We start from the raw sequence: 13,090 nt of genomic DNA on the forward strand, positions 1-13,090 counted from the left end.
CTCATTTGTACCATGTGAATTAAAATGTATACACATATTACTGATGTATAGGATATATAGGTACTCTAGACTCTAGAGATTCTCCAATAATAGCTGGTCAAGACAATGAGGAATATCTTCTTCCCGCTATGATGAAGTCCTAAAACTATGATTTGGGGGAATCCTGAATCTGATTCAGTGAAATTGCAAAGGATTTTCTGAGCGGTACTCAATAGTGTTGAAATGTTGAACCAGACCTTTTCGAAATGATAGATTCATTTTGAAACATTTGGTGGTTCAGCTTGGTACTATTCGAAGATTGTTTGCCATTCAGGTTAAAGTCTCTTTTTAATTAGGACTCAAATGCAATTGATATATAGGTAGTCTAGACTAGAGGTTTGCCAATAATGGCTGGTCAAGGCAGTGATGTTTATCTTCTTCCCGCTATGATGAAGTCCTAAAACTATGATTTGGGGGAATCCTGAATCTGATTCAGTGAAATTGCAAGGGATTTTCTGAGCGGTGCTTAATAGTGTTGAAATGTTGAACCTGTCCTTTTCTGAACGATAGATTCATGTTGAAACATTTGGTGGTTCAGCTTGATACTATTTGAAGATTGTTTGCCATTCAGCTTGAAGTCTCTTTTTAATTAGAACTCAAATGCAATTGATATATAGGTAGTCTAGACTCTAGAGATTTGCCAATAATGGCTGGTCAAGGCAATGGATATTTATCTTCTTCCCGCAATGATTAAGTCCTAAAACTATGATTTAGGGGAATCCTGAATCTGATTCAGTGAAATTGCAAAGGATTTTCTGAGTGGCACTGAATGGTTCTCAATATTTCCTCTAGTTTTGAAATGTTAAACCATGCCTTATACTTTTCTAAATGCCAGCTTCATGTTGAAATCTTTGGTTTTTCAGCCCGATATATACTTTGGAATGTTCTAAGATTTTTTGCCATTAGCTTGATAGTCTCTTTTTAATTAGGACTCTTGGAGATTAGCCAATAATGGCTGGTCACTGTATCTTCTTCCCGCAATGATGAAGTCTAAAACTATGATTCTGGGCAATCCAGAGTCTGATTCAATGAAATTGCAAAGGATTTTCTGAGCGGCTCTTAATGGTTCTCAATTTTGCTGTAGTTTTGACATGTTGACCCAGGCCTTATTCTTCTCTAAACGCCAGGTTCATGTTGAAATCTTTGATTTTTCAGCTTGATATTATTTGTAATGTTTGAAGATAGTTTGCCATTCAGCTTGATAGTCTCTTAAATTAGGACTCAAGTGCGACCTGGTCATTTCAAAATATTTATTTTCCTTTTAATATATTAGAAAAGCAGATTTGAGTAGTCAATAAATCCCCTCAATCCTTAAAACAGAGATAAGGAAGAATGTTTGGCCTAAATTATGCCTTATCTTTAAGGGCGAGTTTAACTTTATTTTCCAAATTTTATCCTGAGCACCACTTGCTTTATAAGTTCGTAAAACATGACACATATGGTCCAACTAATAGAGAACAGCACAAGCATTGTTGAATCTAACACTGAACTGATTGATTTACACGTAATTTTTTTAAAAAAAATAAACGATATCACAACTCTCTTTCACCTTCAAGTATGTCAATTTTTATCTTCCTTCAAGAACTTCTCTTTTCCAATTCACCTTTTCATCTGTGATGGTACCGTCTTGCATTAAGGAATTTCGGATGCTAGTAGATTGTGGGCGGATAATTTTGTGTGTGGTGGTGGTGGTGGTGGGGGTGTAATATATTGCCTCACTAATTCTTACGGAAGGTGTGAAAGTTTATCTTGTAATCCTCATGAATTTGTCAATTTAGAAAAGTTGAAGAAATAAGATCAAGAGATAGTGTAGGATTTTACTTAATTGTTTCTCCAACTTCCATCTCAACCTGCAGCAGAATGCCTCCTTTAAGCAGCTTGGAGCCATCCATTTCATAATTGAAAAGGTCAGGAACATGCTATAGCTGGGATGCTAATGAGAAGTCAGAAGAGTAGCTCGAGATAATTCGGTTCCTCAGCTAAATTGCAGCAGATGGACCTTCTATTGCATAGAATTGTCTCTTTTACGGAGATTTGCATGAGCGAGATGAAAACAGGAATTTTTGGAGGGGTCCCAAAAGAAGTGAGAATCCACTGGTGGTGGTGGTTGTTGGGGGGGGGGGGGGTATACAAAGCTGGTTTTTCTTCTTGAAATTTCAATGCAAATGAAATGAGTTTAGGGTAGTTTTAACAGTTTTGTGGGTGTCTTCTGGTAATTGGATAATATATGCTCTTTTTTTGCAAACCTAGAAGACAAATGGTGCTTATATTCACATTTAAGGGGTAAAGTTAGGCGAACCCCAGAATAGCAGGGATATTTATGGCCGCAAACTCAAGAAGGAACGAAAAATTTCAATGGAGCTCCTTGAAAAGTCGCGAGGCGATTTATGCCTCTGCCACTAAAGCCATTTCAGAGTAAGCCGCTATTCTTCCATTAAAACACGACCTTTGTCAGTAGAAATTTGTCGTAGACAAGTGGAACGAAAAAATGACTTGAGCAATGAATAGTATGCAATTATTTTAGCAGCTCAACATAACCAAAATAACAGTGGAACCACCTTTTGTGGCAACCTCAGAACGACGAATTGCTATTATAACAAAAAAATTCTATAACTGTGGTTAGGGCTTACGGGGTAAAGACAAGGGATAGTAGAGGAGTATCAGTAGGCTTAAGCTCAGCTGACTATGGCCAGCACAGATCCCTAATTTCTCCCCAAACCCGAGCCACAAAATAATCTACCAAGTCATACTCTTCCACCAGATATAAACACCTACAAAATCCTCTTCCACTTGAGACTTCATAGCCTATATAATCCTTTCCATGCCACGCCTTTATCTTTCATAGAGGTAACAAAATAGTTAAACGAAAATAATTATCCACCCATATTATCCGTTAAAAAATGAGTTGGATAATAAACTTTAACTTTTTAATAACAGGTCGAATATGGATAAAAATCATATTATCCACTTAGAAAATGGATAACTAACGGGTTAACTTTTACATTTGTAAAGACTCAAAATTGGGAGTTCCTCAAGTTTGAGAGATTAAGAATTCTCCCAAAAGTGATCATATTCAAAAAGCCATGGATATATCCATATTATCCACCAGATAACCCATTTTTTTATCCGTATTAATTATGGGTCGAATCAGATAATTTATCCGTTTTTAAATTACCCATTTTGACCCGCCCGTTTGCCACCCCTAAATTCTTTCCCATTCACTGAAGCATCATCCACCCCTTTCCCTCACACTAAAAGCTCGACATTCATATTTGGCAGAAAATTTCAAATGAATTGAAAAAACAACCTAGTACTGAGCATCTGCAATTATTCTTGCCATCCAGGGAATGGAAGAAATAAAGATGCAAGCCGCACATTCCAGCTCCGTCTAGCACCACTTAAGTTCTCATTCAGTCACATCAAAATAGTAACACAGTTTTAATATTCAAAAGAAAAGGAGAAAAGAAAAATACTGTTAACTACATCCGTCTGAAATCTCCTATATCGCAGAGTTACAGGACTCTAGCAAACACCGACGAACATTGGGTGCATACAGCATGAAGATAGATCATCTGACCAGCTCAACATAATAGAAACCGCCTTAGCCCAGTGATACTTGTAACACCACCATTCACGCATGCAGGAGAAGATATGACTAGTTGACCTTTACAGTAAGCCCTACACTGCTCACAGAAAAACAATACAAATGAGTTATCATTCAAGATGGACCAGGAACAGAGCCAAGGAACGGGAGGGGAAAGAGAGAACAATTCTTCCAGAGAATTCATTGATAAAATGACTGGAGCATTCCTAGAAAACTGAGGTTTTTCCTAGTAATGCAAGAAAAATGATTCACACGCATTTTCTGTATATCTAGGCAGTAGTATCACACTTTCAATTCACAAAGTAACCATAAGTTTGTCGTGTACACATAACAAAGGAAAAAATGAGCCTCTGAAATGATATCCCACAAATTACTCAAAATCTTGGCCATGCTCGAAGATCATCAGTGCAATAGGAAATAGGAACCAGTAGCAACCTAAAAGATGAAGAAAGAAGAAAAATGATGGAAAGAACTCACATTAGTTCTACATTTCATATGGATTTCTCGGACATAAAAAAAATAGTTAAGGATTTCAGCTTCTCACGTAATTATACAAGTTACTAGCAAATGCAATCGGGACTAAGAAGCCCATTGGATGACATCTGGAAAAAAGTTTTTTGATGAATTTGATGGGAAGGAAAGTTTATGGAAGTTTCCTTCTCAAAAAAAGTTTAAGGAAGTTGATGTGTTCTGTAGTAGTAGTAGTCCTTTTATTACTGAGAATGCGAGTGGAAGAAGAGTTTGTTTATTTGGTGAAAAACAACTCCTTCACACTTCAACTTCAAAATAAATTTTCATCTTTCTACACAAGAAAAAAGGTTATAATTTTGAAACACACAAGCTTGTTTCCAAAAAATAACTTCACTTTTTGCAATAACAAAAAATAAAAAAAGTTTTACACAAACAAAACGAACCTAAATTATTTAATGCCAAAGGTCAGCTATGGTGCTTGTTCTGTGTTCAACAACTGGTTTCAAACAAGAACCAAGGGCATCCAAGAAAAGGCTAACCTGACAAGTATAACAAGTGTTCAACTACGTGTGCTATGACCTTAAAAGGTGGAAACTCCTGAAAAAGAATGTTTAGTCTAGTTGTCTTTCCAAAAGGGCACACACTACATCAAATATCACAAACTCATCAACATATATATGCCTACAATATGCACAACGCACATGATTTCATGTCTGACAAACCTGCTATCTAACATAAAACAGAAACCAAATCAAAGAAGAGATCCCGTTCAGTTGACATAGAACCAATCTTATTGCAGATCACCACACAATTGAACACAAGAGAAACCATATAAAACCTAACTGCAACAAGCAAATGATAAGAAGTATCTTTCCAAAAGATGTTAATTATTAGCGGTTGGATAGTAGTTCAGCATATGTCCTAGAATCACACATCCGAAAAAGAAAATGTCCTCAAATGACTTTATATAGGAATTAAAGTTTGAGTACTTCCTTCTCAATTCGATAACAAAGAAATTCTTAAAACCTTCAGAAGAATCATGGACATGAGAGCTAGTTAAACAGATCACGTAAATTATTCTTTTCTCATATGATATTGGTAATGAAAACTAAAAGAGCCTCTAATCAACTTTAGAGAAAAAGAGCCCTATCAAATAACACCTGATGCTAGAGCTAGAACTATGCGCTATAACCATAAAAGTAGTAACAAATATTAAGAGCACCTACCATCCAATTTTTTTCTCATACTCTAGCTCAACCTTGAGATAGCTGTGTTTAACATTCGAAGTTTAATAGCAAAATATACTCTAGAAACAAAATTTCTCATCAACGAATTACAAGAATTTGAGCTGAGATAAGTATTATAGAGCTAAACTTAAAGATTCATGCTAGACAGCAACATAGAGTATATCATACTAGCCATTTTTTCAGTAAGCCCAAGTTCCATCGCCTAAAAGAAATTAGGCGAGTTAGTAAATTCCTACTCCGACATCTGAGTCTGTAAACTTTGAACGTAAGATTAGATTTAAAGAACTACATTTGAAGTTTGAAGCTAGACAGCAGTAAACGAAACTCATACTTCTTGAGCATGTCAAATGTCGTAACAACTCCCTTCACTTCCATTTTTATATGATACTAAATTTTTACACTATTCCATTAACAACGTCACATCTACAGCTCGCGTAATTTCCTAGAACTCAGATTCATTAAGCTTTTTATATTTTAAACTTAGATGTAATTCTCTATAATTTCAACTATTACTTCAATTAAGAAAAAAGGTCAACTACCACTAACATCATAATAACTCAAATTAGCATACAAAATTAAAACATAATGAAACACATTTATGCATAATGAAGGAGTATAAAACACAGACATTTGAAGTCAGTTGGCAGTACTTACCGGTTATATTACTGCTGATTCTGCTGATTAGGTGGTGGAGGCATACCAGGACGAGGAGGCCCATAAACAGGAACCTGACCGCCAGGAGGCGGGGGTGGCATACCCGGGCGAGGCGGTTGACCAGGAGGACCACCAGGCATTCCTGGTCGAGGTGGAGCACCAGGTGGAGGTGGGCCCCTCATCATGGGAGGCGGAGGAACCATTGGCCGCTGACCAAACTGCGGCGGGAACTGTGGTGGGCCACCACCAGGCCTGAACTGTGGTGGAGGCGCCATAGGCGGTGGTGGACCCCCAGGTCTCTGCATCTGCATTTGCATTGGTGGGCCACCACCAGGCGGCCTCATCACCGGCGGCGGGTAATTCATTGGGGGAGCAGAGACATTCGGCATCGGAGGCCGGGAAATTTGAGGCTGCATCATACCAGGAGCAGGCCCACCAACACCACGAACAGGCCCAGCAAGTCCAGGCTGAGCATGAACTAAAGGCCCAGTAGGAACACCACGACCAGCAGCCCGACCGAGCCCCGGGCCGGGAACAGCAGAACCGGCAGCAGTAGACTTAACCCGGGATTCATCAGGAGGAGGTGGGCCCTCAACAGTCATTGAAATAACCTCTTCACCACGGAGAAGTACGAGACCAAGTGTACGCCGGTCTTCACGTTCTTCTTTGGATCCTTTTGTCGGAGGAAGTTTGCGGAACTCTTCACAGTCGCCAAGCACGAGGTTCATGTGTCGGTCGAAAGCCATGAATTTTCCGATCAATTGACGGCCGTCTTGGATTGTTACACGCATACGGTAATTGATGTATTGAAGCATTTTGGAACTCTTCGACATCGACATTTTGGCTGAATTTGAGCCAGAAACAAAAATGGGGTTCTGGGTGGATTTGAGATTAGACGACGGAGAAGGGGTGGCACGGAGGAGAGGCTCCGCTAAAAGGAAGTGCAGTTTTGAAGAGGTTTGAGAATTAGGGTTTTATGGGGGTAGTCATTGATATATGTTGAAAATGGTGGGGTTCTCTTGGTCTTATCATGTTTTTTTTTCCATGTCGGTCTTTTCAATTTTTTTCCTCGGTCTTTTCAAGTTAGCACATTCTAGTTTTGTTTCTTTTTTTTTAAAAAAAAAAAATTATCAGATATGTCCATTTATAAGTAGTTCATTATAAAAATTGGTCAATCCATAAAATATTAATAATATTAGCCAATTAGCTATTTGTAACAAAAAAATGTCAAATTTTTACTTTCTTTTAAGTGGGTGTTATTAGAATAGATTGGTTACATCTTTAAGATCTTGAATCTCGGTTTTGGGATGATTTGGTGAAGTTTTGAGATGGTTTGAATTGAAAATTCTAAGTAAAAACTGAACATGAAAAAATGATATGTATATCACACTATGTATCATTTGTGTATCACATATGTATCATATTTGTATCAATTGTGTATCACATGTATATCTGTGTGTGAGATACATGTGTGATACATGTTTGATACATGTGTTGCAGAAGAATTTTTTGAACTCGATTTAACTACAAATTTTGATACAAAACCAGTCCAAATCACCTCCAATCTTCCTCAAATTTTATATATTGACTTATCTATATGTTTTCAATGAATTTCATCACTTTATTTCCGTCTTGCATCTAATGTTGCTAATCACGCTTAAAATATGGAGAGAGATTTTTGCATGTGATTCTTTGAAAGAAAAAACCTTATTTATTTGATTTTTCAACTTTTATATGCGTTTGGCTAGTTTTGGTAAGTCTATAACTAATGGCTAGAGGTTGGTAAGTTGAGACTTATTTGAGACATTTGTGTAAGTTTTCTTTTTTTTTTCTCGGAGAATTTCGGACATATGCTTTTGGTCCTTAATTATTACTTTCACAAGTCCATTTTAATTATTGTGATTATTAAAAATAATTGGCCTAAAATATTTATTACTTTAGACAATTAAAATATAATTATTTTTTTATTTTGTCTTTAGTATTAATTATTTTTTTATGTAAAAAATATTACATAATATAGAAAGTCTAAATATGACGAATAAATAAAGGTATAATAGTAAAAAATTTGTTCTCATTAACAGTTTCTTAAGATACGTATAAAAGAGAAACACAAAAATAAAAATGGACAGATTTGGAATAGGAAATACACCAAATTTGGTCTTTGTGCTATCTGACAACATATTTAACTTTCAATAAATTTTGCACCTTTCATTTACAAACTTTTAAAAGTTGAAAAACTCTTTTGAATATAAAATCACGTGGTTACTCATTTTTTCTGTTTTAAATAAGTATTGTTGATACTTTCATTCTTATTTTACAAGAAAACTTATTAAATTTGTGAAAATTATGCTTACGAGGTTGAAATGTCTGGAGGCTTTGTTTGGCACTCGCATTTTAGCTTGATTCAATTAACGTCACAACTTGTCTAGTTTGCGGCTCGATTTTGGACAAAGTTTGGTTTGGTCAATGATCAACTAAAGCTCGATCTCAATCTTCAGGATTGGCTGGCTCGACTGTAGCCTGTAGGTGAAAATAGGTGAAGTGTTACTCTCTAACGTAGCTATTACAATGGTTGCATTCAATCCGCGCATACCGATCCAACATAGGTGTGTACCCAATATTGGATGTTTGTGATCAATCAATTTAATCTTAAAAGTTACAACAACAACAACAAAAGAAACTAGTATTATATTTTTACAAATGGGGTCTGAGGAAGATAGTGTGTACGCAGACCTTATGTCTACCTAGTGAAGATAGATAAGTTGTTTCCAATAGATCCTTGGCTCAGAGAAAGTGTGAGGAAGAAGAAGAAGAAGAAAAAGAGGGAGAAGAAAGAAGGAGGGGAAAAGTATGAAAAGGAAGAGAGAAGAAAAAGAAGGAGAAAAGAATAAATAGTACTAAATAATAACAACAGAGAAATACGATAACTGAAACGAACTAAACAACATGATGCAATATAAATCTAAAAATATGAAGCGACATGAGTGTTACTAATACTATAGGTAAGAAAAGGAGAAACTATCAACTACTAACTACCTTTCTACCCTAATCATTGACATTCACACCTTCCTATCAAGGGTCATGTCCTCAGTAAGGTGGAGCAGCGTCATGTACTACCTAATCACCTCTCCCCAGCACTTCTTTAGCCCACCTCGACCTCTTTTCAAACCCGTCATAGTCAGTCTCTCACACTTTCTAACAGGAGCATTAAATGTTTCCCCTCTTAACATGCCCATATCTCAGCCTTGACTCCCACATCTTGTCTTTCACGGAGGCCACTCCCACTTTATCCCGAATAACTTCATTCATAATCTTATATCTCTTGGTATAAACAATCATCCATCTCAACATCCTCATCTTAGTTACTCTCATCTTTTGCACATGAGAGTTCTTTACTAACCAACATTCAGCCCCATACAACATAACTGATCGGACCACTACTCTGTAAAATATACCCTTAAATTTTGGTGGCACATTCTTATCACATAGAACATCGGATGCGAGCCTTTATTTCATCAATCCCGCTCCAAAACGATGTGTGACATCCTCGTCGATCTCTCAATTACCTTGGACAATAGACCTGAGATACTTGAAACTACCTCTATTGGGGATAACTTCAGTATCAAGCTTCACATCTATGTCTGTTTCATGAATCTCATCACTGAATTTGCACTCCAAATATTCTGTTTTGGTCTTGCTTAACTTGATATTTTATACTTCAATACGACACAATAGGGGAGTGATTTGTGTGGTACCCAATTTTCGCTTAACTTGATTATAGAAGGACCTGGTTCGTCTATGTGTTCCAACTAGTACTGTTGCGGAATAATAAATACAGAAAATAAAGAACACGGAGATTTTACGTGAAAAACACCTGGCTCAAAAGGTGAAAAAACTACGACCTACCTTCCAGTAGGATTTTTCCAAACTCTCCATTAAAATCACTGAGCCAAAAACTGCTTTTACAAAAACTCTTTTGTAAACCTAGGATTAACTCTAATCCTATTGTGGCACATAGCCTCAACTGTTGCGACAACTTCAAGTTAACTCTAACTTGAAAACTTTAAATACCTAATACAATTGCTTATAAATAAGCTAAAGGGTACAATGTAAAATTACTTACTACAATTGAACTAGAATAAAAAGACAGATGCTTGGAATTGGTTCTTTTATCTAGTTCAAGTAGCTACAAGTTTGCACGCTTGAATCACACATAAATTGCTTGCAAAATTGCCTTGCTATTTTGCTCTCAATTCACGTTTAACTTCTGCTTATGTGCATTACCTATAAAAGAGAACAACATTGATATTTATGGAGTTAGTAAAAGAGATTGACTAGAATACAGATACTGCTCTTCTTTGGTGGAAGAGTTCTAGTTTGTCTCATCCTCTAACTCTATCCATTTCTTGAGCCGTGTTTCTCTTTGTGTAAGGAGTCTTTCTCTTTATCCAATATGCAACCTTTTCGATCATGATCAGGAGATATCACTTCTGATAAGTTAGGTTTATCTCCTTCACGTGCATCTCACATGTTTGAGTTGATCATAACTGTGCTTCACAAGATGGACCCGGTCCATATTTGAGTTCCTTTGTCAGTCTTCAAAACTTTACCTTTACTTGGGCCAATAAATTCCCCCTTTTTGATAATGACAAACTCTGTGCTTTTCACTCACTTAGGTCATGTCAGAACTCACCTTATCCATCAATACAAAGTTAGAAAAATTTACTTATCATCAAAGACCAGGTTCATTAGGTTATAAACATCACTTATTCAGAATATATAAAGCACAATATCTCTTCCCCTTTTGGCATCATCGAAAAGTTGCATAAACAAAGTGTGATTCCCAGAATTGTAACAATTACCCATGGTCACTAGGGCAACTGCAAGTGCAATCATGGATTAATCATCAGTAATCAAACAAACATATTCAACTATCAAGGAAATATTAACAGTCAACAAGAGCAAAAACAGTTGAATTCATTGATAGAAAATATGATTCTGCCACAATCCACAAAAAGAAAGCAAAAATATTCAAAACATGAGCAAAAGAAAGAGAAATCCCTAATCTGGACCACTGGTGGTACTAGACAAGGTCAGGAAATTAAGGCTAGGAGTCCTAAGGCTTGGGAGAGCTAGAGGGTTGGTTTTGGGCTTGGAGAAGGGTCAACATATTTTGAAGAATGGCATCATTCTTCTCTTTTTCCTTGGTGAGCTCAATTCTGAGAGCATCCCTCTCAGATTCAACCCCCGCTAAGCGAGCCTTCAACCTAACTATCTCAGCATCCTTTGCTCCACTCTCCTGCACTAGGGCTCTAACTTTGTTGTTTATAGGTGTCTTCCTAGATGAACCAGGTTACAACTATCAAGCACAGTAGTCAGAATAAATCCATAAGGAGTAGCATGGGCTTTGGAGCCATTTATAACCTTGTCTAGTAGCTTGATAATAAATGCAGGTTAGTTGATCTGCCTTCCACTTTTAAGACACTCCATTAACACCAATTCCATATAGTTAGCAATGTGTCGTCTTTCTTACCTACGCAACAAGTACTTGTTGACAAATTCAAACAGAACTTTGTGTTGTGGCTTCATTTCACTCGTATGCACAAATTTGGCCTCATTCACTTTAGGGACATCATAAAATCTCCTGGTGATTTCAAGGGCATTAGGAAGGGATTCCAAACTTTTCCATATTTGCCTTGCGTAGTCATCATATCCCTCAGCAGGGATGTCAAGAATCTCACTCAGCTTTTCTGCATCGAAGGTCACTTGAACCCCTTGTACTTGGCTGGTGACTCTGTCATCCTTGACCTCTGCATTGGCCATGAATTTAATGATTTCATTCCTAGCTAGCCCTCCATCCATCTGAAGGACCATGTCCTTCCGGCCCTGAACAGCTAGTGCATCAACCAATCAAACCATTCCTGGTTCTACAAAGTTTTTCAGCAATCTCCCATTCAAAATTTTTCTTTTGCCAAACTTGGCCAGCTTGTCTTGTTCACCATCAGACTCACTCTCTTCTTCACCACTCCATTCCTCCTCGGTAATTCTAACTTATTTGGTTTTCACTGCAAACCTTGTCCTCTTGGCCAATGAAGGTTCAGTAGTCTCAGACACATATGAAGACTTCTTAGAAGAAGTCTTGGTCTTTTTGGGCTTTGGGATCTGAACCTCCACAGTTGTATATTTCTCCTGATGGACCTGTTCCATCTCCTCAACATCAATAGCCTCAGAGGACTCTGCAACCTTAGTTTTTCCTTTATCCACCCTCTTCTTTTTGCTTTCAGCCAAAGCCTTTTGTAATTCACTCTCACTCTATTTCACTATACTTCTTGTGGCTCTCCCTTTTGGCAAGGAAATTTCAGCAATTATTGGGGAATTAGCCTTTCTTTTCCTGGTATTCTTTGTAGTACTGGGAACCTTAGGTGTTGGTGTTCTCCTTTTCTTAGGATTATAACTGGCACATACTTTCTTCAAAAGGTCTACTAGGGTTTATTCAATAGATGAACCGGGTTCATCCACTTGAGAACTTAAATTTACCAAACCCTCAGCAGCCTCCCCTGATCCACTTCCCCTTGTTTTCTTGCCACTTTATCCTACAATTTCATCCTCAGTCCCACAAATTGTTGGTCTAATCATCTCAGAGGTGGGTGACGAATCAACTACTTCTACCCCTGCTCCCCTCACATCACAGCTCGTACCCTCTCTCTCTTTTCTTTTTCATTTTTATTTTTACCTCCTTTCCTTCTCAACTCAAGCATTTCCACATCTCTAACAGACCCAACCAGAACAAACCTATTGTCTAAATTCTCAACCAAGGTAGAACGTACCTCAGAAGGGGAGTTTTGAGCCTTCTCAGAGTCAGAAGACTCAGTTCCTTCCCCCTCACTCGCAGACTTGAACGAATCGTCTGAGTTTTCAGATTCTTGGCTTGGCTATCCTTCAATTGTGCGTTCAATATTTTTGACAGTGCACCTGTAGCCACAGTTTTACGAGCAAGCATCTTAACATGTCTCCTCCTAGGTTGGGGGTTGTACTGGGTTGAGAAGGTCTGGAGGAATCAGAAGAGGTAGGTTGT

The 13,090-nt window shown here is 37.5% G+C and overlaps 1 protein-coding gene across 2 annotated transcripts; it reads right to left on the reverse strand.

Annotated features, from left to right (window-relative positions):
- Positions 1-3,310: 3,310 nt before the first annotated feature.
- Positions 3,311-7,045, reverse strand: LOC104222971 (uncharacterized). 2 transcript variants are annotated; one of them, XM_009774316.2, is made up of 2 exons: positions 6,016-7,045; positions 3,311-3,722 (listed from the first exon to the last, which is right to left on the reverse strand). In XM_009774316.2, exon 1 carries the CDS (start codon positions 6,852-6,854, stop codon positions 6,024-6,026), a length of 831 nt encoding a protein of 276 aa, XP_009772618.1. In that variant the 5' UTR covers positions 6,855-7,045; the 3' UTR covers positions 3,311-3,722; positions 6,016-6,023. The 2 variants fall into 2 exon arrangements, with proteins under 2 accessions (XP_009772618.1, XP_009772619.1); XM_009774317.2 differs by having other exon boundaries at positions 3,514-4,078; positions 6,016-6,992.
- Positions 7,046-13,090: the final 6,045 nt, after the last annotated feature.

The sequence above is a fragment of the Nicotiana sylvestris genome, chromosome 1 (assembly GCF_000393655.2).
Source record: "Nicotiana sylvestris chromosome 1, ASM39365v2, whole genome shotgun sequence".
Classification (NCBI taxonomy): domain Eukaryota; kingdom Viridiplantae; phylum Streptophyta; class Magnoliopsida; order Solanales; family Solanaceae; genus Nicotiana; species Nicotiana sylvestris.